General features: G+C 59.2%; 6 protein-coding genes across 6 annotated transcripts; 4 read left to right on the forward strand and 2 right to left on the reverse strand.

The window, feature by feature from the left end:
* Positions 1-102: 102 nt before the first annotated feature.
* On the forward strand, positions 103-3,444 carry CCM_02419 (cell wall anchor protein; the record flags this gene model as incomplete). Its single annotated transcript, XM_006667571.1, has 1 exon — positions 103-3,444. One exon carries the CDS (start codon positions 103-105, stop codon positions 3,442-3,444), a length of 3,342 nt encoding a protein of 1,113 aa, XP_006667634.1.
* Positions 3,445-4,039: 595 nt separating this feature from the next.
* CCM_02420 (carbohydrate esterase family 9 protein) lies at positions 4,040-6,945 on the reverse strand (the record flags this gene model as incomplete). The annotated part of the gene is made up of 2 exons (XM_006667572.1): positions 4,040-5,695; positions 5,749-6,945. The coding sequence occupies 2 exons, from the start codon at positions 6,943-6,945 to the stop codon at positions 4,040-4,042; spliced, it is 2,853 nt and encodes a 950-aa protein (XP_006667635.1).
* A 1,112-nt stretch (positions 6,946-8,057) lies between these two features.
* CCM_02421 (TBC domain-containing protein) lies at positions 8,058-10,559 on the forward strand (the record flags this gene model as incomplete). The annotated part of the gene is made up of 5 exons (XM_006667573.1): positions 8,058-8,246; positions 8,292-8,453; positions 8,505-9,019; positions 9,070-9,212; positions 9,259-10,559. The coding sequence occupies 5 exons, from the start codon at positions 8,058-8,060 to the stop codon at positions 10,557-10,559; spliced, it is 2,310 nt and encodes a 769-aa protein (XP_006667636.1).
* A 310-nt stretch (positions 10,560-10,869) lies between these two features.
* Positions 10,870-12,739, reverse strand: CCM_02422 (MFS multidrug transporter, putative; the record flags this gene model as incomplete). The annotated part of the gene is made up of 4 exons (XM_006667574.1): positions 10,870-11,190; positions 11,269-11,938; positions 12,020-12,456; positions 12,536-12,739. 4 exons carry the CDS (start codon positions 12,737-12,739, stop codon positions 10,870-10,872), a joined length of 1,632 nt encoding a protein of 543 aa, XP_006667637.1.
* A 1,368-nt stretch (positions 12,740-14,107) lies between these two features.
* Positions 14,108-16,616, forward strand: CCM_02423 (zinc carboxypeptidase A 1 precursor; the record flags this gene model as incomplete). Its single annotated transcript, XM_006667575.1, has 2 exons — positions 14,108-14,266; positions 14,358-16,616. The coding sequence occupies 2 exons, from the start codon at positions 14,108-14,110 to the stop codon at positions 16,614-16,616; spliced, it is 2,418 nt and encodes an 805-aa protein (XP_006667638.1).
* Positions 16,617-19,122: 2,506 nt separating this feature from the next.
* Positions 19,123-21,168, forward strand: CCM_02424 (uncharacterized protein; the record flags this gene model as incomplete). Its single annotated transcript, XM_006667576.1, has 1 exon — positions 19,123-21,168. One exon carries the CDS (start codon positions 19,123-19,125, stop codon positions 21,166-21,168), a length of 2,046 nt encoding a protein of 681 aa, XP_006667639.1.
* Positions 21,169-22,500: the final 1,332 nt, after the last annotated feature.

A 22,500-nucleotide genomic window follows, 5' to 3' on the forward strand; every position in this document is an offset into this window, starting at 1 on the left:
AGACCACGCCAAGGACGAAGCAGAAATCGGCAGCTCGACAAGTCAAAACTTGGTCGGACGATTGGTGCCCGTCGAAATCGGCTTGTGGAAAGCGGGCTCTCCATGACAGAAACAGTCGGGCTAGCAGCAACAGGACCCAGAGGTGGTCAGGGTGGTGGCAGCAGGACAGGCACCGGACAGGCTATTGGCCGCGCTATCTCAAGCCGGCGATCCGCTGGACAGGCCAAAGAGCCGCAAGGGTTTTCAGGGCGCTGTCGGGGCAGTCTGGCACTGCGAGGTTCAGCTCCAGCGCCCGTGGCTCAGGGCCATCATATCCCCGGCTCCACTGAAACCGCCCAAGACGCCGCTGAAGCGCTCCCTGCAACTGCCACTGCAACGGCCACCGCAGCAACAACAGCGGCCCGCCTCGCCAAAGCCCGCCTCCCCGTCTCGTCGAGCGTCTCATCCTCAACGGATCCCCAGTGGCCCTCGTCCGCCTCCTCGCCGCCCTCGCCGTCCCTCCTCCATCGACCGCCTAGGACCTACCTCCGGACGCGAGCCTCGTCCTCCCTCGCCGCCGCGCCTACTCGTCCTCTCTCCCACGCCGCCACCACCACCACCCCCGTCACCGCCCGCCGTTCTCGCCGCCCGTCCGACGACTCGGCCATCTCCCTCGACGACTACCACCACAGCAGCAGCTCGCCCCCGCCAGGCTCCTCGCCCCCCTCCAGCGTCGGCCACGATCGTCAGCCATCATCGCCCTCGGCCGCCGCCGACTCCAAGACGGCCTCTTCGGCATACCGTCGCCGTCGCCGTCGCGCCTCGTCCTTTGACCTCGCGCCCGCCGCCAGACCGCGTCCGCGTGCCTACTCGGATCAGGGGCCGCGTTCTGACGACGTCTCCCGCCCGCCCCAGGCCTTTTGCCTACGCCGCTCCTCGAATCCTGAACCGCTGGTCGGTCCTGATTCCCGCCTCTCGCCCTCGTCGTCGCACTCGAGCCTCCGGTCCAGATCCTCCCGCGAGCCCGCCTCGTGCAGCGCCAAGGGCGTCTCGACCTCGACCGGCCCGCCGCTGTCCATCAACACCCGTTTGCTCGACGGGGCCGCCCACGACGCCAGAAACGCCGCCCTCCACCAGCACCACCAGCAGCACTACCAGAATCACGCCCAGCCTCGCCTTATCGCCGCCTCCCGACAGCTTCTGCCGCTCAAGACGGCCGCCGCCCACGCATCCTCACCTCCCGATGAAACCAGGCGCCGCTCCTTTCAACAACACTCGTACCGCCTGTCCCTGACCGGCTCCCTGCCTTCCAACGCGTCGCCCATCCGTGTTCCGCCCATCCGCTCCTTTCGGTCCTCGGGCTCTCGCAAGAGCCTACAGAGCGCCGACATGAACTTTACTCCCCGTCCCTACGACCTCGACGAGAGTGCTGGCCCTTCCATCTACGACCAGGACCCTGCCCACGCTGCCACTGCCGGCCCCTACGACAGGCAGTCCAGGTTAATGACCCCGCCCGTCTCAAACCGTCAGGCTGTCAACAGCGAAGAGTCTGGCGACGTGTTTTTGCGTCTCGCCCGCGAAGATGCCGTAAACCGCTCCGCTAACGGCCGAACCCCCGACGGCACCTATAGCCCAGTGTCCGCCACGCATCGCTCCTGGCATCGTCGGCCGCTGTCCACCAATCTGACCTCTTCTTACCAGCCGCTCTCACCTCCCAAGCTGAGCCGCAGACTGTCTGATCAGCAAGAGCGGCCGTTTTTGGGCAACCTGGACGATGACCAGACCAGCCAAACATCTCGCATCTTGCAATATCGACCCTTCGGCAGGGAAAAGGCTGCATCTGCTCATCCCGGGGAGAGTGCAAGCCAGTTTACCCCGTCACCCCGAACTCACCGCCCACCTCCCGTCTCCTCTCGCTCTCCTGTCTATCACGACAACTCGGACAACTATCGTCATACCCGTCGCCGATCCTCTGTCACAGAAAGCACACCGCCCATCTCTGGCAGAGGGCAAACGTACAAGACGGGTGCTGTGCACAACTATTCCAAAACATACAACTCGTCGCCTTTGGTGCGTTCATTCGACCTGCCCCCGCCACAGACCCAAGAGCCTCAAAATGTCATCGAAGGCACAGAATCCACTGCGTCGACTACGGCCCCTTCCACAATGTGGGACGAACTCGACGTGCTGAAGTCAAGAATTAATCGCCTTGAAGTCACTGGAAAGCTGCCTTCTACGTCTGGTGCGGCAGTAACAAAAATATCCGACGAGCGGCCCGTTACAGCCGGAACTACAGCCACGACCAATTCGACCTCACCAAAACGCCAAATCAACTTGCAAACCGACGAGACGGCGTCCGTTTCCACGCAACGAGAAGCCTATCCGATTTTGCAGAATGCGCTGGCCAACTGCAAGCTGAACCTCAGTTCCCAGGTCTATCTTGCCTTGGACTGTGTGGCGCAGGACGCGCTGGGCCTATCGGCCGCCATGGGCCACGGCCCGATCCCCAGCGGTGCCAGCACCATTGGCACCGGAAGCACGGCCACGGATCGTCAGCTCCGGCGCAAGGCCGAGAGTGTGTGTCGGAGCCTCACCGAGCTATGCATCACCCTCAACGACGAGGCAGCCTATCGAGCAAACACCAGCCAGCAGCAGGTGCAAGCATTCACACCGGGCACACCCTTGACGCCGACGCTCCCCAAGTCGCACAGCAGCGGCCTGCCTGTTGTTCGACGCTCTAGTGTAATCGAGGGCAACATGGCGCTGCCGCACTCGAGCCCACGCGTTATGTCCAGGTTTGAGGAGCGCCGCCACTCTCTCCTCCTCGCATCCGGCCCGCCCGTGTCTCTGCACGCTGCCTCCCACGTGTCTGTACCCAGTGATGTCGCTCTCAACCGCCACTCGTCGCTCCTTGTGTCTCGTACGCGTCAACCCCGCCAGGACGACCCCGACGACGGTCGAGAGTCTGTTCTCTCGCGAACCCGCCGCGCCATGACGGAAGAGCCCGAGGACCACCGCAAGAGCACCTTTTTAGCCCGCAGCCGTCGTGGCACCGCCGAAGACATGGACCAGCAGCTCCCCCTGTCACGCTCCCCGACGCGGCGCACCGTGACCATGGCCTATCAGCCCGCCAACGAGCACGCCCTCGACATGGATGGCACCCCCGACAGGCACGACACGTCATCGGTCGTGTCGTCGGCTACCTCGCGCCGGCGACTCGTCTCCGACATGCACCACCACACATCCCGCCTGGCCGGACCGATGGGAGCGAGTCCTGCGCCGGCGCGCAAGTATCTCGAACGAGCCGTCTCGACGCGCGAAGGCGCCGGCACGCCTACGATGGAGCGCCTCGCACGCCACGCCTCGATGCATCATAGAGCGGGGAGCCAGTCGTCGCGCAGTAATCGGGAGAGTATGTTGCCGCGTCCGCCAAATGGTAATATGACCTTGAATGGATCGCCATGATTGAACGTCTTACCATGTTTTGTGGAATTGACACGTGGCTGGTCTATTCTGCTGAATTGATCCTGGCCAGTGTACTGAACTGATGTGTGAATTTTTCGGCGTTTTCTTGACGACGAGGCAGGTTCGGTCCTTTTGTTGACGACTTGCACATGTTTTCTTATTTTTCGTTTCCTGTACACTTTTTTTCTTCCTTTTTTTTTTCTTTTTGTTGCAACTTGTTCAATGCTGGCAAGGATGATTGTTTTCACTAGAAATATGTTCCCCCAATAACGATGTCAACAACCAAACTCTTCAAACGACTCATCCCCTTTTTTTTTTTCACGAGGCTTTCAGATATCATGATGAAGAAAAAGAACGCTTGGGTTTTTTTCCGGGTCTTTTCCCTTTTTATTATACTATATGAGCTTATTACTGCATGATGGTTTTGTATGGACTCGTCCTACTTGTATAATGGAGTGCTTGTACTGGTGCTTTTTCTTATTCACGAGTTTGGATTTTCCCACGCTGTTTTTTTTTCTCCGTGACTTTGAATATGTGAATTGCGCATGGTAAACACGCTATATATTGAAATGCAATAGATTGAGTGCCGACAGCCCTAAAATACGGACACTTGGCCACGGCCCGCGCCAACGGCCTTGACGCGCGCACCAATATCCAACGGATCCCCCTCTGTGACGACAAAGTGGCGTCCCGCATGGTCCGCGGGCTCGTCGATGCCCAGAATCGTATACACATTCGTCGACACGATATCGAGCGCCTCGCGCTTCGAAATCTTGCCGTTGCTGTTGCGCCACGCGACGCCCGCTTCAAACGCGAGGTCACGCACGCGCCACTCCTCGTCGAGCCCCGCGGCGACGACGACGCCCGCGGCCACGAGGCGGTCAACGACGGTGCCGTTGTCGCGCGGCGCGCCGACGAGCGCGCGGCGCGTGTCCCAGGACGTGCCGAGCTGCTGCAGGGGTGTCAGGACGACGCCGACGTGCGCGGCGGCGAGGTCCGCGGCCACGAGGTGCGACTCGGCGCCGCCAATGATGGCGAGTCGCAGAGGCGAGGACGTGGCGGCGTCGACGTCGGCCTTGACGCGCAGCGCCGAGGCGATGCCGTCCGCGGACGAGATGCTCAGCGCGAGGACGAGCTCGCCCGCGACGACGCGGCGCAGGTACGCGGCTTCCGCGTAGGCATCTGTCGCGTTGCCGTTCTCCTGGGAGGCAGCAGCGGCCGCTTCGAGGAGCTTGCGGCGGAGGTCGCCAAAAGCCTCGGCGTAGCTCTTGCCAGCGCTCTTGGCGCTGCTGTCGAGCGTGTAGTGTACGGCAGCGTCGTTGGCAAAGACGGCGCCCTTGTCGATGCTCGTCGCGGCCGTGGTCAGAAACGCGGCGCTGACGCCCAGAGGCCCGCTGTTGCCGAGCGGCGGCGACACGGCGCGCGTGACGCCGTACTGTCCGGCGACGCCGAGCACCTTGCCGCCGAGCTGCAGGCCGTCGACGGCGCGCGTAAAGGCGTCGGTGCGGCCGTTGTTGGTCGAGTCCTCGGCGGAGATTTCCACCAGCCCGAGGTTGCCGTAGGCGGTAAACGCCTTGTGGATGTGGCCGTTTTTGAGCGCGACAATGGGGGTATCGCTGGCGGCGGCGGTGCAGGTTCCGACGCAGGAGATCTTGCCCTGCTGCACGGCGATGCTAAAGGGCTTGCCGGCGGCTTTGGCAGCAGCAATGGCGGCGGCATGCTCAGGAATGTCCAGGAGCACCTTGCTAATGCCGGTAAACAGCACTGACTCGACCTTCACAGGCTCCTCGGGGGGCATGTCGCCTAGGCTGGCATCAGGCTTGATCGGGCCGCGACGGTCCTTGTCCAGCTCCACCGGCTTGGCAAACTGCGCGACGCCGTCGATCCAGACCTGCACGGGTGCGGCGCCGACACTGAGCGGGTCCGAGTCCCAGAGGGCGAGGTCGCCGTCAAAGCCGGCTTTGACTTTGCCGAGCCGGCGCCCGAGTCCGAGCAGCTCCGCCGGAGCCGACGTGACGCTGGCGAGCGCGGCGTGGTACGGGAGGCCCCAGTGGTAGCCCTTGGCGGCCTCGAAGAGCACGTGCTGCGCGTTGAGCACCGGGTTGTCCGACACGTAGACGGTCGTCAGACCCGCGTCGTACAGGTACTTGCCGGCGTGCTCGGAACCGACGTAGGCTTCGGCCTTGTAAAACATGTTGTCGGCGAAGAGGGCCGAGGCGGGGGCGCGGCCGCCCCAGGTGCGCTTGAGAATCTAGTAGAGTGTTAGTAGAAGATGAAAAGACGAAGGGCGGGTGAAGAGCATACCTCGGGGACGAGGTAGGTCTGGTGAGCGTGGTGAAAGGCGCGAATGGGAAACTGAAACTCGTTGCTGTGGTCCACCATGGCCTCGAGGTCGGCGATCTTGTAGCAGTGCGTGTTGACGTGCACATGACCGCGCAGCACCGCGGCCAGCGCCTCCCACTGCAGATCCTGCGGGAGGTACTCGTCCATGTTCTCGGCGCCGACAGCCTCGGCCTTGCGGCACCAATCGTCCTGCCTGGTGACGAGACTGCGGGCCGTCTCGAAGGCGCGGCGGAAGCGGTACGACTCGCCCATGCGGCTGTACGGTGCCTTGTCGATGCCGCCGTGCACGCGCTTGGCGTTTTCGCCGCAGGCCATCTTCATGTACCGCCAGGTGCGGTCCGGGTCCGCGAGCATGTCGGCGGCGGACGTCTCGGCGCGGCCGTCGGGTTTGCCCACGGCGTGCTTGACAACGTACGCCTCGCCGCCAATGTTGTTGCCGGAGCCGGGCAGAACGAGGGACGTGGTGACGCCGCCCGACTTGATGACCTGGATCTGGATGTCGTCGGGGTGGATGGCGTCGAGGGCGCGGGCCCACGGGGTGATGTCGTCGGACATTTCGTTGGTGTCCTCGTCGCCGTCGAGGCCGGGCAGGGGCCCGACGCCCGCGTGGCTGTGCATGTCGATGATGCCGCTGGTGAGCAGCCGCCCGTGGGCCTCGACGACGATTGTGTCGGCGGCGAGCGAGCTGGTGGCAATGGCATCTTGCACCCGCTGGATGAGGCCGTACTGGACGTAGACGTCGCCGGAGATCCATTCCCAGCCTTTCCCGGCGCGCGCATCCGCCTCGCTTGTACCAGCGACCGGCTCGCCGACCCAGATGGTGGCATTCTTGATAAGCGTGGGCTTGCCGCCGTCAACGTAGCGGGCGCTGCGCTCACGCCCGAGCCCGATGGGATCTTGTGGCTTGGTCTGCAGCGTCTGGCAGGTGGCGAGGTCGGCGTGCAACTGCGCCTCGGAGAGCCGGGGTGCGGCGCGGTCGGCGTACCATACCTGCTTCCACTGCGACAGCACGAGGAGCGCCAGGCAGGCAAGAGAGACGAACTTGATGGCGCGCGAGCGGCGGATGCGGCTGCCGGCGAGGCGTCGCGTGCTGGTAGGCAACGGGCGGTAGTCGCTGGCCGCGGCGGCGTAGGACGGCAGGCCGGATTTCTCGTCCATGGTTGACGGTCGGTTGTTTCTGGAGCTGTGTCCAGTTGAGGGAATAGGTACTGAACTGGGAGAGTGCTGTCACATCCGAGCTGGGGTTTGTTTGGCTACTTATACCTGGTCAAGTACTGGTGCCGGGACAATCTGGAGCTTGGGCCCGGTGGCGTTTGTGGGGGTGATACGGATAACAAGAGGAGGTGCCTGAATCGGCTGTGTTATATGTGCTGTAGATCTTTTCCGGGTGTCCATTTTAGAATTCTTCTGAACCGTCTAGAACACAATTCTCGCTTATCTTCTTTACTTGTTGCATGCCGAGGTTGATCGCTTTGATGCTTCCAAAGATAGACCTTTGAAGAGGCGAGCTGAACACTGATCAGACTCCCAGCTCTCGTCTCCAGTGGCGTCACCTTAGACACTAATAATGACATGGCCGGTAGCGGGTACCAGAACCGGTGGTGAGCTTCCCGAGACAGATACGGATCTTTCAGTAACTAGTCAACTAGTTCAAGTGTACAGATTGAGTACGAACTTATATATTCGGTATTACAAAATGTTCCTCATTCTTCTACGTTGGAACTACTCGGTGTTCTCCTCCAAGTCGAGCTAATGACTCCGGATGCCGCCACCTTACTTCATCATGCCGTCGCCTCGGGCTAATCTTTAGGTGCTTTATTGCATCTGTGCATTTTAATCCATATATGAAGTACATATATATCATATCGTCTCTCTGGTGGTCTAATGGTACGAAGTGGCACGCCCCACTCAACGAGCTTATCCGCATGACGTCGGGAAGAGATTCATGCGGTGCGCTTGATTTGTTAGGTTCTGATGCTTTTATTAAAGTATGTAAAGAGAAAAACACAGTCTCCCAAGTTTCCCCCTTTCCCCTATTCTACGGTAAATGGAATCAGTACGGGTTTCAGGTTGCTTGCTACAGAACCAGCGGTCAGCCCCACTACAAACGGACATCGCGGGGCTGGGAATTGGATAGCGTCAGGTGAGATGATCGCCACAAACGCCAACAACCGACTCTCTTCCTCACTCATCCGGCTCACTTGCCAATTGATTCCTTCACATTGCATCCGGCATCCTCGTAGCAGTGGCCGCACAAGAACTTCGCCACGATGCGGTCGATGGAGGAAACGCAGTACGTACCGCCACCGCTCCAAAGCGCCACACTCACTGACCTGCGCAGGGTGCGATGGGAGGCGACCATCAAGCACTGCACATCCGTCTCCGATCTGCAGCGTGCCGTCAGAAACTACGGCCCGTCCAGTCCGTGTCTGTCCGGCTGCCGCTCCGTGTGCTGGAGGGTAGGCCGTGTCTCATTTCCTGTAGGCCTTAGCTGACGGTGATAGGTCTTTCTGTTATTTCAAGAGACGGGCACCGACAGCTGGATACAGACGTTGCGGCATACCCGCGAAACATATACAGAGCGGCGAGACCATTTTCTGCGCTTTATCCGCCACCCCGAGTCCCTGGCCGAGGTCAGCTCTGATCCCCTCAACGATGATCCCGACGTAAGCGCTTCACGCCTCACGCCTATTGCTAAGCTCCCTAACACGTCTTAGTCGCCATGGAACACGCTCCGCCAGGACGAAGTGATTCGCGCCGAAATCGAACAGGATGTGAAGCGTCTGCCCGACGAGGCCAACTACCACGACGCCCGCATCCAGCTGCTCATCCTTGACGTCCTCTTCCTCTACTGCAAGCTGCACCCCGACCGCGGCGGCTACCGTCAAGGCATGCACGAGCTCTTGGCGCCTATTGTCCATGTCCTGGAGCAAGATGCCGTCAAGCCTGCATCGCTCGTCCAAGACGATCTGCTCGATGGCGCCATGCTGGAAACGCTCGACGCCGCCTACATTGAGCACGATGCCTACGCCGTCTTTGCCAGGCTCATGGAGCGCGCGCAGTTCTTTTACGAAGTCAAGGAGGCGGTGCCGGGGACACAGTCGCCGCAAGAAACCAGCTCGGCAATTGTCGAGAGGAGCAAGCATGTGCACCAAGTCTTGCTCCGCAAAATTGACCCTGATCTTGCGGCCCATCTCACCAATATTGAAATTCTGCCACAAATTTTCCTCATGTAGGTTAGGTATTCCGCCTCTCGACAAGTGTTTTCGCTAAGTCTTGTAGCCGTTGGATACGCCTGCTGTTTAGCAGAGAATTCCCCTTTAACCAGTCCCTCACTCTCTGGGATACCCTCTTTGCATTCGATCCGTCACTCGACCTGATCGATTTCGTCAGCTGCGCCATGCTTCTTCGCATCCGCTGGCAGCGTACGTCTTCCAAACAGCTCCCTCTTCCGATACTGACAGCGCGCAGTCTTGGAAGCCGACTACTCCGTCTGCCTCCAGCTCCTCCTCAAATATCCCGCCCCGGACCCGCAACACGGCCCGCACACCTTTGTCGACGACGCCGTCTACCTGCGCAGCCACTGCGACTTCCCCGGCGGCGCCCACATCATTGCCCAGTACACGGACCGATCTCCTGCGACGCCGCGTGCTCTCACCATCAGCCCCACCGCCGCCGCCGCGCGTCGCAGCCTGGAAAGCATCCGGCAGCGCGCGCTGCGCAGTGGCGGCGGCGGCGTCGAGGAGCTGCTCCAAGGCGCCGCCAAGAGCGCCCGCGCCGCGTATGAAAAGGGCGAGCAGCTGGGCATCAACCAAGCCGTGCGCGAGGCCATGGGCGAGCTGCGCCGCAACATGCAGAACCTGAATGACGCCAGGGTCGCGCCGCCGCGGGGAGGCGAAGTGGCAGCGGCGGCGGCCCTGGACAGACGCAGCAAGCAGCTAGCGCGTTTCCTAGGCGAGACAGTGGCAGACCTCAAGACGCTGTCGGCTTCAAACCTGGAGGACAAGGTCAAGAGCCTGCAGATGCTCGAGGTGGCCGCCGCCAAGGTGCAATTTGTGCAGATTTATCTCGAGGACTCGACCATGGATGTCCCGCTGTTTCAGAGTGATGAGTCTCGCGCGTCGGAGGAGGCGGCAGCGGAAGCCACAAGTGAGGAATTGGGGAAGAGGGATGCAAAGAAGCAGAATGCAGCTATGAAAAAGAGTGCCAGAACATCACCGCAAGTTAAAGGAGAGGGTGCGGAAAAGATGACGGTTGATACGCCACCAGCTGTCCCGGAGAAATCGGCCCCGACAGAGAAGAAGAAGCTCGTCACTCCGACGGAGCCTGAAACTCCCGACTCCTCAGCGGCAAGCAATCACCCTACCACGCCAGCGCGACCTGAGGCAGCGCAAACCCCCCCAGAGACGCTGTCCAAGGACTCCCACGAACCAACAGAAGCAGTCCCAGCACAATCAATAGAGACCCCCAGCCAGCTAGTCCCCCCCGTCGCCCGACCGCCTCTCCCCGCAGTCCCCACGCGGTCCACGATTGCCCAGTCGTCCTTTTCGTGGATGCTCGAGCCCGACGAGTCCACGCCCTCGGCGGCGGCGGCGGCGGCGGGCAGCAAGTCGCCGCAGCTGGGATCAAAGAAGCGCATCTCCAACAACATGAGCCGCGAGCGCAACGCGTTTCTCTTTGGAGACGGGGAGGAGGACGCGGTTGGCAGCAAGCCGTTGGCGGCGCATGGCATCTTTGGGCTCGAGGCCATGGGCAAAGTCAAGGGCAATTGAGATATGACACCCTGAGACGAGATGCATGTTGTGTCATGTTGGTATTTCTATAGACAGGTGTATATTTCATAGAGCATCTATAATATCTGGGTGTTTTTTGTAGGCACCATGTTTTCTACACTTGACCAGTTGACTGACGAAATTGATGACTTGCGGAAGTTGTAACCATTTCTCTTGCGTTTATCTCTTGTTGTTTATACTTACTGTTTCTTATCTTGCGTAACTTGATAATTCTTGAAATCTTTCTATTATATCATAATTAGTCATCCTTTTCATTCCCTGGTCAGGCTGCTGCCAGTTCTCCCGTCCCCTATTTCCGAATCACCGTCTCGCGCACCCAAAACGTGCACAAGAACGCGGCGCCGGCAAAGCCAAAGGCCGGCAGCAGCGAGACCAGCGTGGCGCGCTGGTAGCTCGCGCGCACAATCTCGGCGACCTCGGGGGCCAGCTCGCGGATGTAGTCCAGGTTTTGGCGGACGCGCTCCTCAATCTCGCGGGCGCCGTCGCCGGAGAGGCGGCTCTCGAGCTCGCCGCGGAGAACCTGCTGCAGGACGGCGGAGCAGACGCTGATGCCGATGCTGGAGCCGAGGGAGCGGAAGAGGTAAGAGCAGGCGACGACGACGGCCGTGTCCTGGACCGCGGCGTTAGCGAGCAGGCCGATGAGGGATGTCGTGACGCCTGTCAAATGTTAGCAGTCATTCTCTGAAACAGGACCGGTGAGAGTCGGGGACATGCCGGAATAAGCGCCGATGAGGCACAGGACGTAGCCCGTCTCCTCGAGGAGCACGTCCCGCCGCCACAGCCCCGCGGCCAGCACCGGCATCGCCGCAAACAGCAGCCCGAAGCCGGCCACGACGAGCCAGTAGAAGCGGCCGGTGCGCTTAATCACCCAGCCGGAGGCGATGGACGCCGCGACGCCGGTGACCATGCCGGGCACGAGCAGCGCGCCGCTCGCGGCGGCGCCGAACCCGTGCACGGCCTGAAAGTACAGCGGCAGGAAGAAGAAGGCGCCCATCTGGCCGGCCATGCTGAAGAAGTTGGCCAGGTAGCAGGCGACCAGTCCCGGCGCAAAGACGACGCGGCCGGGCGCAAACGGGTGCGCGGCCACGCGCGCCTCGACGTACACGAAAACGGCGAGCAGCGCCGGCGCGGCCACGCCCAGCGCGAGCACCGTCGTCCGCTGCGTCCAGCCCCCGCGCGCGCCGGCGTCGAGGCCAAATAGCAGCGCGAAAACGGCGCCGACGAGCGTCACGGCGCCGAGAAAGTCGACGCGCCGTATCTTGGCGAGCACGCGGTCCGAGGACGGCGGCGGGAGGTCGAGCGCAAAGTAGACGATGAGGGCGGCGACGACGCACAGCGGCGTCTGTCCAATAAACGACCTGTTGTTTTATTTTCTTCTTCTCAGCAAATTTGTCTTTGTTTGTCAGTGTGGTTGGGTAAGAAAGGGAACAGGAACGCACCACCGCCAGCCGATGGAATCGGCCAGCAGACCGCCCAAGGGGGCGCCGGTGGCGGTGCCGGCGGCATAGACGACGTTGATGTAGCCCTGCCAGACGCCGCGGTCGCGCAGAGGCACCATGTCGGAGACGAGGATGGAGACGACGGCGGTCATGCCGCCGCCGCCGACGCCGGCGACGGCGCGCGCCACGCACAGCTGCAGCATGGACCGGGCGAGGCCGCAGCCGAGACAGCCGAGCCCGAAGACGGCGTAGGCGAAGAGCAGGCACTCCTTGCGGCCAAAGATGTCGCTGAGCTTGCCGTAGAGCGGCTGGCAGCTGGTGAGGGTGAGGAAGTAGGCGGTGGCGATCCAGCTCACGCTGTCGAGGGCGTCGAGGTCGTTGCCCATCTTGGCGTACGAGGCGAGCGTGATGAGCTGGTCGACGGCGGAGAGCAGCAGCTGTGATGATGTATCAGCACTTGTACTGGCAAAACAGAAGAAGGAAAAGCTGGGAACAGGCAGGGGGGGGGGGGCATACACCGATGGCGACGGCGGGTAGGAGGACGTAGATGCGGTTCCCCAGGTCCTTGACGCCGTCGTCCTTGCCGCCGTTTGGCGCGCCACCGTTGCTTGTTGAGTGCGGCGCAGCGGCGGCATTGGCTTCCGGATCATGGCGGTCGTCGTCGTCGTCGTCGCGGGGCGCCAGCAGAGGCGACGTCTCGGAGCGGTCAGACTTTGTCATGATTGTGTGTGTGTTTGTAGGGTGTCTAGGTCGGCGGGGGGCGCGTTACAAGAGAGCAGGGCCTACGCGAGAAAACAGGGAAAAAAAAAAAAAAAAAAAAGGGAGCCGTGATGCTAGTAAGAAAGAGAGCAAAATATGCAAAATTACATGGCTGGATGGCGCCATGGCGCTGATGAATCTGGGGGTTGCTTATCTAGTGGGCGGGGGTGAAGGCCGGGAAGATGACCCGGACAGCAACAAATTGTCATGTATTATCACGACCAGTACAGAGGGTAGGTACATGCACGGATGATGAAGATGGATTGACCTGGAAAAGTGCAAGTATGTATGGGATTTTCTTTGTGCCGCATCGGACAGCTTTAGCCGGTCGAGAATCTGGGGTAAAAAGCAGGGTCGCATCGATGGTCGCTCACACGGTAGCCGTCGCAGAAGAGGGTATGCATGGGGACGGATGCGGCCTGTGCCTTTTTGATATTTGCCACGATGAGATGCAGACGATACATTGGAAACAGGACTTTGCTCTGCATTTTCAGAGACTTTGTCATGGGTGACGAAATGGGCGGTGTTGACCGAGGACAGTACGCGGCAACGTTACTCTGACGGTCGTTTGGAGGATCGAGGGTTCGTTTGTGAGGCTCTCTGCAATACCTGTTCGAGTTGCTTTATCAGTCCCAGCATTTCGATTGAACAGGGCCGGGTATGGTACCCCCCCCCTCTCGCTCCCCTAGCCCGCCCGCATCTTCATCCCGACACCTTCTTGTGTGAAACACTGGCACGGATATGGATGTAGTTGGTTCTACTCTCTTATCCGTTTGTCCACACTTTGGCCGTCGGGAATAAAAATGGACAATAAGGGTGGTCATCCAATGTCGTAAAGAGGAAATAGCGAGCATCGCCACGCCCAAACAGGGCTGGTTTCACTATCTAGCACTACACAGACAGAACAGGCCCAGCAAGGACCACTGCATCACCACTTACTTACTCACGTACCACAAGGAATAAGCGCCGTCCGACTCATGTGCCCAGGTCTGGCCTGGGCTTACATACATACATACTCGGCTCTCACCATTCCTTGCCCGGATCGGCTTGCCCGCCACGCTGCTCCTTTGAAAAGACGCGTCCAACGGCGGGTTGAGCCCGGCTATTACTGATTGGACCTTGAATGTCCTGCACTCCTCTCCCTTGTTCATACTGACGACAATGACGACACGTCTGCACAGCCCGCACCCCAGGATGCATAGTTCTGCGCGCGGCAACATCGGCAGTATAGCCAAGGAGAATGAAGAACAGCCCAGTAGTATAAATGCGCATTTTGCGACAACATCTGCAGTTACCAGACCAGCACTGCTTCTAACCCAGGTGGATACCATGGACTTGATCTCCATTGGATTGAGCGCCTGTCTCGAGTCAGCGCATTGTTACTACATTGTCGTCCGGGACTTGGCATGCCAGCATGAGCATTTACACGGCGAGTCAGGTGCAGGCTGTTCTCATGTAGTGCTTCTGTTCCTGTTGGCTTCTTTGACTGTAGGCAATATCCAGCATGACAACATATATATCAAGAGATACCCAGTGACTTGCACATAAACGCTCACAGCAACGACAGCCAACTGTTCAGTCACTCATTTATCCCATCTTCTTGCAGTTGCAATTCGCCCCCGTCGCCCACGGTATGAAAGCGCAAACCGCCCTCTCCTTCGCGGCCCTGGGCCGCCTCACCAGCGGCTGCCTCCTCCACGAGGAGCTCAATGGCGAGGAGCACACCATGGACCGGCGCCAAGCCTCCACCGCTGTATTCATCCCCATCGGTAAAGGAGACCGCTTCGAAGCCGGCGCCAAGGCACCGCAGGGCATCGGCTCCAGCCCAAAGGACTTTGACGACGACGCCGCCCTCTCCGTATTCAGTGTCGCCGAGGTCGAATCCGCCATCAAGGGCCTCCAGAAGACGTACCCAGACAAGATTCGCTTCGAGCCCGCCGCGGCCAAGACGCACGAGGGGCGCGACATCCACTACGGCGTCGTCGGCGGCAAGGAGCCGCGCGCCTTTCTCACCAGCGGCGTCCACGCCCGCGAGCGAGGCGGCCCGGACAATGTCTTGTACCTCGTCTCGGACCTGCTCTGGGCCGACAAGCAAAACACCGGCCTCACGTATGGCAATAAGAAATATGACGTGTCCCAGGTTCGAAAGATCCTCGACGCCGGCATCGCCGTCATTCCCGCCGTCAACCCGGATGGCATCAACCACGACCAGACGACAGACTCGTGTTGGCGCAAGAATCGCAGACCGATGCAAGGCGGCAGCATTGGGGTTGACATCAACCGCAACTTCAACATCTTCCGCGAGCAGCGCCTTTTCTCCCCGCAGGCCAAGCTCTCGCAGTCGGCTGATCCTAAACTGGACAGCTACATCGGGCCGCAGCCCGTCTCCGAGGCCGAGTCGCGCAGCATCACCGACGTGTTTGAGCGCGTCAAGTCGCTGTCCTGGTATCTCGACCTGCACTCGGCCCTTGGCCAGGTCCTGTACAGCTGGGGCACCGACGAGGCGCAAGTCGAGGATCCCACAATGAACTTTGCCAACAAAGCATTCGACGGCCAGAGGGGCGTGCCGGGGGACGCCTACAAGGAGTACATGGAGCCAGACGACTTCGCCGCGCAAAAGGCCATTGCCGAGAGCATGGCCACGGCCATGAACGGCGCCGCCCAGACGAAGCGGTACTCGGCCGCCGAGACGATTACGCTCTCCCCTGCCATGGGCAGCTCCGACGAGGCCATGTCCCGGTACTACAACGGCACCTGTGGTGCGAACCGCATCAACGCCTTGACCTTTGAGTTTGGATGGGGCAATGGGCGCCATGGCAAGCCGCCAGGCGCAAACAACTTCCAGACCATTTGCCACAACATCTTTTACCCCAATGCGACCGAGTACCGGGACAACGTCATGCATACGAGCGTGGGTATGTTGGAGTTTCTGCTCAACGCGGCTGGCAAAGCCGGCGAGCAAAAGGTGAAAAAGTGCGACAATAATGATGGACCGCAATCGCCCAGTACGCAGGCCCCCCCGGGCCCCGGGTCGGCTGAGAATAGCGATGCTGAGAATAGCAATGTTGCCAACAGCCCTACTCAGAACAGCCCTACTCAGAACAGCCCTACTCAGAACAACCCTGAGGAGAGCGGCCTTGCTCAGAATGATCCTACTCAGAGTGGCGATGCTGCAAATGGCCCTACTGAGAACGACCCTCCTCAGAACAGCCCTGCTCAGAATGATCCTACTCAGAGTGGCGATGCTGCAAATGGCCCTACTGAGAACGACCCTCCTCAGAACAGCCCTGCTCAGAAAGGGCCTACGCAGAATGGCCCTACCATGACGCCGTATCAACAGTGCACCCCCGCGGCGAGTGCGGCGGACGCCGCGTGTGGCCCAAGTGACAAGTCGTGCAAGGCCATGGTTACTCGAAAGGCCACTGACTGTATTTTACGTGCCAACTTTGTCAACGTGAACGCGACAGACCTTCAGGCGTGGATCCAGAAGGACTTTGACATGATCCGGCAGACTACCGGCCTCCAGTCCGCAATGGACGCCGACAAGTCTCTCAAAACCCAGCTGGAAAGCAAGCTTGACGCCGCTCAGAAGGATCTGGTTGAGAATTTTGGCGATTTCGAGTTCAGAGCACGAGTGGAGAAGCATTTCAAAGGCTTTGACGACGTGCCGGAAGTCGGCCTCGCCAAGAAGAAAGATACGACGTTGAATGTCGAGCTCCCCAAGGCGTTTTCAAAAGCTCAAAAGGACATTCTCAGGACGGACATGTTGCACCTGATCAAGACAACGTCCAAGGGTGAACCGGTATGGGGAATTGCAAAGGGCAAATCCGGTATCTAGGGAATAGAGAGCGCATTTCGAGACTCGAAGAGAGCGCATTTCGAGACTAGAAGAGAGCGCATTTCGAGACTCGAAGAGAGCGCTATTGTGATGGTCACAGAGTAACTAGTGAGGCGATCTTCAGGAGCCATTCAGCGCAGTGTGCTCCGTAGTATCATGTCGAAGACAGGATTTAGCCAACGGCACGTGGTGAAAGTGGCAGGTGGACGTGCTGTGGAGCACGTGACCCAGCAGTGCATATGGTAATTACAGTACGAAGTGTAGTATCATCACTCATGTATCAATAATAAAGGATCTGAGCATAAATAGTCATGTGCATGGGCCTGGACTCGAGATGAAGAAGGAAGGGAAAAAAAAAAAAGAAAAAACCCCCCAATCAGATGGGGGATGATTGGACTCGGCATGAATAGCTGAGATGGGCGATTCAGCGTGACAGGGGCGCGTCCAGGGCAGGGGGGCGGCAGCATGGGGGTGACGTCGGGACAGTAGGGGGGATGCATGAGAGTATTGAGATGAAAGCAAAGGGGGGAAAGAAAGGGAAAAAATAGTTAGGGCTGTGCAGGCAGGGTTTGAGTGATTTGAGTGATTTGAGTGAGTTTTGGGTATATTGCAACGTGTTTGAAATTGTGTCTGTGATGAATTTCAATCCATTGTTGAAGAGTGGCAGCGTCATGGCACTGGTGGCACTGGTACCAGTGCTGGTACCTTTTAGTACGCTGGCGGCTGGTACCTACCTACGCTGGCGGCCATCGGCCAAGTCAGTTGTCTCAGCAGGGGGACTCGAGACTCGTGGCACATGTTGGCGAGTCGATACAGGCGGGCTTGTCTTAGTTTTTTTGTGCAAACGTGGCAGTTTTTGATGTGGTTGCACTACGACGTTGGGGCTTTTGGGTAGCAACGTAAAAAGCGGTGTGTGTGGAACAATGTGAGGATTCTCTTTGAAAGCAGATTAGGGATAAAATGATAAAATATGCCAAGTCGAGCTGAGTGAAAGAGAGTTTTGTGGTGAATGTTGTAGGTAAGGTACAAAGTTCATGTGTGCTAGTGGTAATTTGTACCTACCTAGGTACCTCTGTACTCGGGCAAGTGGAGAAGGACGGGCAACTCTCCAAGGCCCGCCAGCCCAAATGCGCCTGATGAGTGATTGCAGGGAGGCAATCCGTCAATCCGTCCCGCCGCATCCCGTTGCATGGGAAACCCCTGCAATAAAGAAACTCCATTGCTTCCGCCTCGAGACCCGCCTGCCGCACGGCCGCCCTTCCTCTGCCCAGTGACAAGGCGGCCGTCGAGACAAAAGAAAAAAAAAGGGCTGAGCCGGGCTCCTCTTTTCCAGGAACCGACCAGGGAACCGACGTGCGTTGACTACAGATTACAGTTGGTAAAGAAATTTTGACTATTTTATGCTTGTGACAAGTGGATGACTACGGAGTAGTTTGCTGCTAGTTTTGCTGACAAGTTTTTTTTTTTCTTCCTTAATCCCGGCTCCCCGGCTGCCTCCATTTCTGACTGACTGACTGGCACGCTTCCAACCTCCGCCCCTCCCGATCCATCTCTGGCTAACCAAGTCCTGCTGTCCTGGTGGTCCTGGCTGGCTTCAAACGCCGCTCCCCAGCCTAACTAACAGGTAACCTCCAGCCTTCATACCTCTCGCATCATTTCGCATTATTCCCTCCCCTCGCTTATCCTCCCCATCTCCATTCCTTCAACCTGCGCCCATTCTTTCCATTGTCTCTTTCCATTTTTTCCCATTCTTTCCTTCGACTCTTCTCTCGCTCCATTTTGCTTCCTAATCCCTCCCCCGCCTTTGTAAACGACGGAAAAAAAAAACCCTGGCTCCCTCGCCAACCTCGTTCGCACACGCCCGCATCGCCACACGCCTCCGCGCCCCCCCATCCCCGGCCATTCTCATCATCGCAGCTTCATGCGCATCCCATCGCCACCCGTCTGCACCCTGAACCGCACCCTCGGACAGCCTCTCGCTCCCCCTACTTACCTGCGCGTCTGGTTTCCGGCCTCTCATCGCCGCGCTTGACCAGCACACCCTGCACTAGTACATACGATCCTCGACCTCGGCTGTTTGAGCCCCCCCTCCCTCTTCCCATCGGGAAAAGAAAGAAAAACCGACCAAAATTACACACGGGATCCACGGCGCATCGCACCATTAATCAGCCCTCAGTCTTTCACACGAATGCTCCTCGCGCGTTTCACCAACAACGGTCCCGCCCCAGCACAGACGATCCCGCCCTGCCATACTTGGTACTTGGTTCACGCCACTGCTTCGCACCAGGCGTCTAATCTGCCAGAGTTCACGAGCCTCTCTGCTCACGGTCCAGTCACATCACTCCATTCCCCAATCCCTTTTGGTCCCCAGTCCATAGCGACCCCTTCCATAAACGGAAAAGGTTGTCTGTCCGGAGCGGCCGCCGCCCACGGCTTGCATTGCGCGCCGCACCCCCTCTAATATCACCGGCTGCCCTCCCTTTTTCTCTCGCCTCTCTTATTAAGGATGGCACAGTCCGCTGCCGCCCCCAAGCCTAGAGGCTTCTCTCGCTTCTCCAAGGCCCTGCCTGCTGTCCCCCAGCTTCTCAGATCCTCGTCTCGAAAGTCTTCGCTGCCCACCTCTCACCAGCTGCCGCCTCTGCCAAAAGACCTTCCCGAGTTGCCGCCGCCTCCTCCGCCGCCGCCGCACAATCAAGGCTCCGCGCCGCCCCAGCTGCCCATGTTGTTCGACAAGTCTCCTCCGCTTCCTCTATCCGCCGCCGTCTTGCCTGTGCCATCGGCCAAGATGTCTATACCGAGACGTCCCGTCGCTGCCGCCACCAACAATACTATGCTCTCACCCTTTCCTGAACCCTCACCAACCGCTTCTCTCTCGAGTCTGATTTCCGCCTATTCTCGCCCTTTTGACTCTCCCACCACAACCCCCCACACCGGCGCTTTCCCCGACACACCTCTAGCCTCGAGTCGTGAGGCTTCACCTCCCCCAGAGGTCCCGGAAAAGAAGACGGACAGCACTGCGAGTCACAACAGACTGCCGCCCCCCATCTCCAAAACATCCTTCACCGACACTGAGGTACCACCTGCGCCGCCTTCAAAATCCGAACTCTGGCGTCGCCGCCCTCAAAACGATAGCCGCGAAATCTCTGGTCTAAATCTCGAGCACAGCCACGGCTCAACCGTTTCCAGCACCACCTCTGTCGTTTCCGCCTCTACGACTTCCACGCAGCGTCCCTCCACAGCCGTCCAGGAAGAACTACAGTCGCAGCCTGCCAAGCTACGGAAACCTCCGTCCGTTGGCGGCCTCCCGGGCCGCAACGTTCGGCCTTCGGCTGCGGCCAAGGAGGACCCCCGGCCCTCGACTACTCCCAGCAAACCGACCATCAATATGGTGCAAAGTGAGCAGTCTTTGCCTTCTTTGAGCAAATCCGCAACCCCGCCACCGTCCAACCGGCCTCCCACGCCCGAATATCAAATGGGCGAGTCCCGCGCCGCCGTCGTCACCACATTCACCTCGCCCGCTTCGCCCGACTCGTCCCCGGAGTCGCCCAGCAGATTCTCCTCGGCCGACGCCAAGGAGCTCCCTCCTCCACCACCCAAGAACCCTACCAGGGACACCCCCACCACCACCACACCCAAGCCCGGCTCTGCACCGTCTTCCACTATGCTCACCGAAATGCCGCGCCGCAAACCCACCACCGGACCTGTGCCCAGTCGCGAAGCCCAGTCGCCCTCGGTCACATTGCAACCCGTTCCTCCGCCTGCTCGCGGAGATTCTCTCGCCAACAAGGTCCAGTCACCTTCAGTCACATCGCCGCCCTTTTCCCCGCCTGCTCGCAGAGATTCTCTCGCCAACAAGGTCCAGCCACCCTCGGCTACATCGCCGGCCGTGCCCCCGCCTGCTCGCAGAGATTCTCTCGCCAACAGGGTCCAGCCACCTTTGGCTGCATCGCCGGCCTATCCCAGCGACCCGAGTCGCGCCCGCACACCGCTGCCGGCATCCACGCCCTCGGACCAGTCTCGCGGCTCTAGCGTGAGCCCGACCCGCCAACCCCGACGCGACCAGGACCAAACGCCGCGGCAGCAGCGCCGACCCTATAGCGACCAGCGCATTGTCCAAACGGAACTGGGGCCCATGTATCGCGGCCGCGACGGCACCTTGTACCCGGAGATGAAGACGTTGCGCGAGCCCGATCCCCGCGCGTTCCGCTTTCCCACGTGGACGAACCCGGAGACGACGGCCGTTTCGACCGACGGCATCTACGCCGCGCGGGCGCTCAAGGAATCTCACTATTCCTGCTTTCAGAAACATGCCATGATGAACCGCCGCTCGAACCGCCACTACCCGCTGACGTGCCAGACGTGCGACCAGGCCGACGCCAATGACCGCTGGGCCTGCGCATTTTGCCACTTGCGCATCTGCGAGCCCTGCTACCGCGCGCTGGTCAAGACGAGGCAGCGAGATCTGACGACGCTCGTGGCGGACATTGGCCGTCGCACACCGCTGCGGTTGTCATCGGGTGCGAGCCCGGCGGCGTCTGCCCTTGGCCTGTAAAAAACACAAATCCTCATTATGATGTCATGATGTGCATAGTTGTCATGTTGCTTTGAAGTGGTGCTCTTTGGCCACTTTTTTTTTTTCTTCAGTCATTTGAAACCACTCATTCTCTTTTTTTTTGTCACGACCCATTCTTACCTGGCTCTCACCAGACGGCATCGCTTGTTTTTCTCTTCATTTTTCATTCTGGCATAGATGATGATCAATCTCATCGCGGGCTTATCCTCGCCCCCTTTCTCTTTTTTTTTTTGTATTACTCGGATGAGAGGAGTTTTTTTTTTTGGAAACATTATGGACGGCCTGTGGGAGATGCAAACGCCTCATGGCTCAAAGTGGACAGACTGGTTGTAAAACGACGGGCAAGAAGAGAGAGTCAAAACACACAAGAACGGAAAAATGAGCACTTTTGTTTTATGTGGATGGGCTGGTGATGCGTCCTCTTAATTTAAATATGGTTCTCTTTCGTCTGTTGTTGCTCTGTGATGCAAGGAGGCGAAACAGCAGTACGGAGTTACTAGAAGTACATGAAATACACCCCTCATCGCGATCCAGCCTCCCTTTGTCGCCACCCTGGCCGGTATCAGCCCCATGACCAAAACGCTTTTTTTTTCGCGCTGGAAAGCCACCTCCAGACTACTAACGTTGAACAGCACCTCAGTTTCTGCCACAAATAGCGTGAGCCTAATTTGCAAATTCATGTCGTTGTTTATGACACTCTTCATTATTACAACGGCTTCCCTTTCGATATCCTACTTGCATATACCCAACATTCCCTCGTAGGCCTCGCCTCGTCTGACCGTTTTATCAATCAATCAACTGTTATACCCAATCCAAACGCTCTTCCAGCCAATGTTCCCAATTACGCCCAACCAAATCAAGGTGTATATACATATATATAGACATAAAACAGGACTGGCACCATAGCACTTTCGATTTAAAGCACATAATTTCAAACAACAAGGAAATTCGTACCGGTCCCGGTCCCGGTCCCGGTCCCGGTGCGGGCCATTATTTTGCCTGCCCTGCTTCCAGAGCGCCCGACATCTCCCCCGCCTCCTTTGGCGGGCGGTGCGGGTCGTCGCGGTGCTGGCACCACTCATCGAGGGTCAGCTCCTCTTGGCTGGCCGAGGCCGGATCGTGCCAGGGGTCGGTACGGCGGACAGACCGCACGCCGACGCTTTTGTGGCTCTCGGGTTGGGAGAGTATGGCGCCGCTACTGCTGCTGTCGCCGCGCGAGGTGCGGGCGCTGACGGGGTCGCCGCGCAGGCGGCGGTGCAGTCGGCGGTAGAGGTGACGGGTAGTGGGGAGGATGCTGGCAATCATGTAGAT

Source organism: Cordyceps militaris (genome assembly GCF_000225605.1).
Source record: "Cordyceps militaris CM01 unplaced genomic scaffold CCM_S00002, whole genome shotgun sequence".
NCBI lineage: Eukaryota > Fungi > Ascomycota > Sordariomycetes > Hypocreales > Cordycipitaceae > Cordyceps > Cordyceps militaris.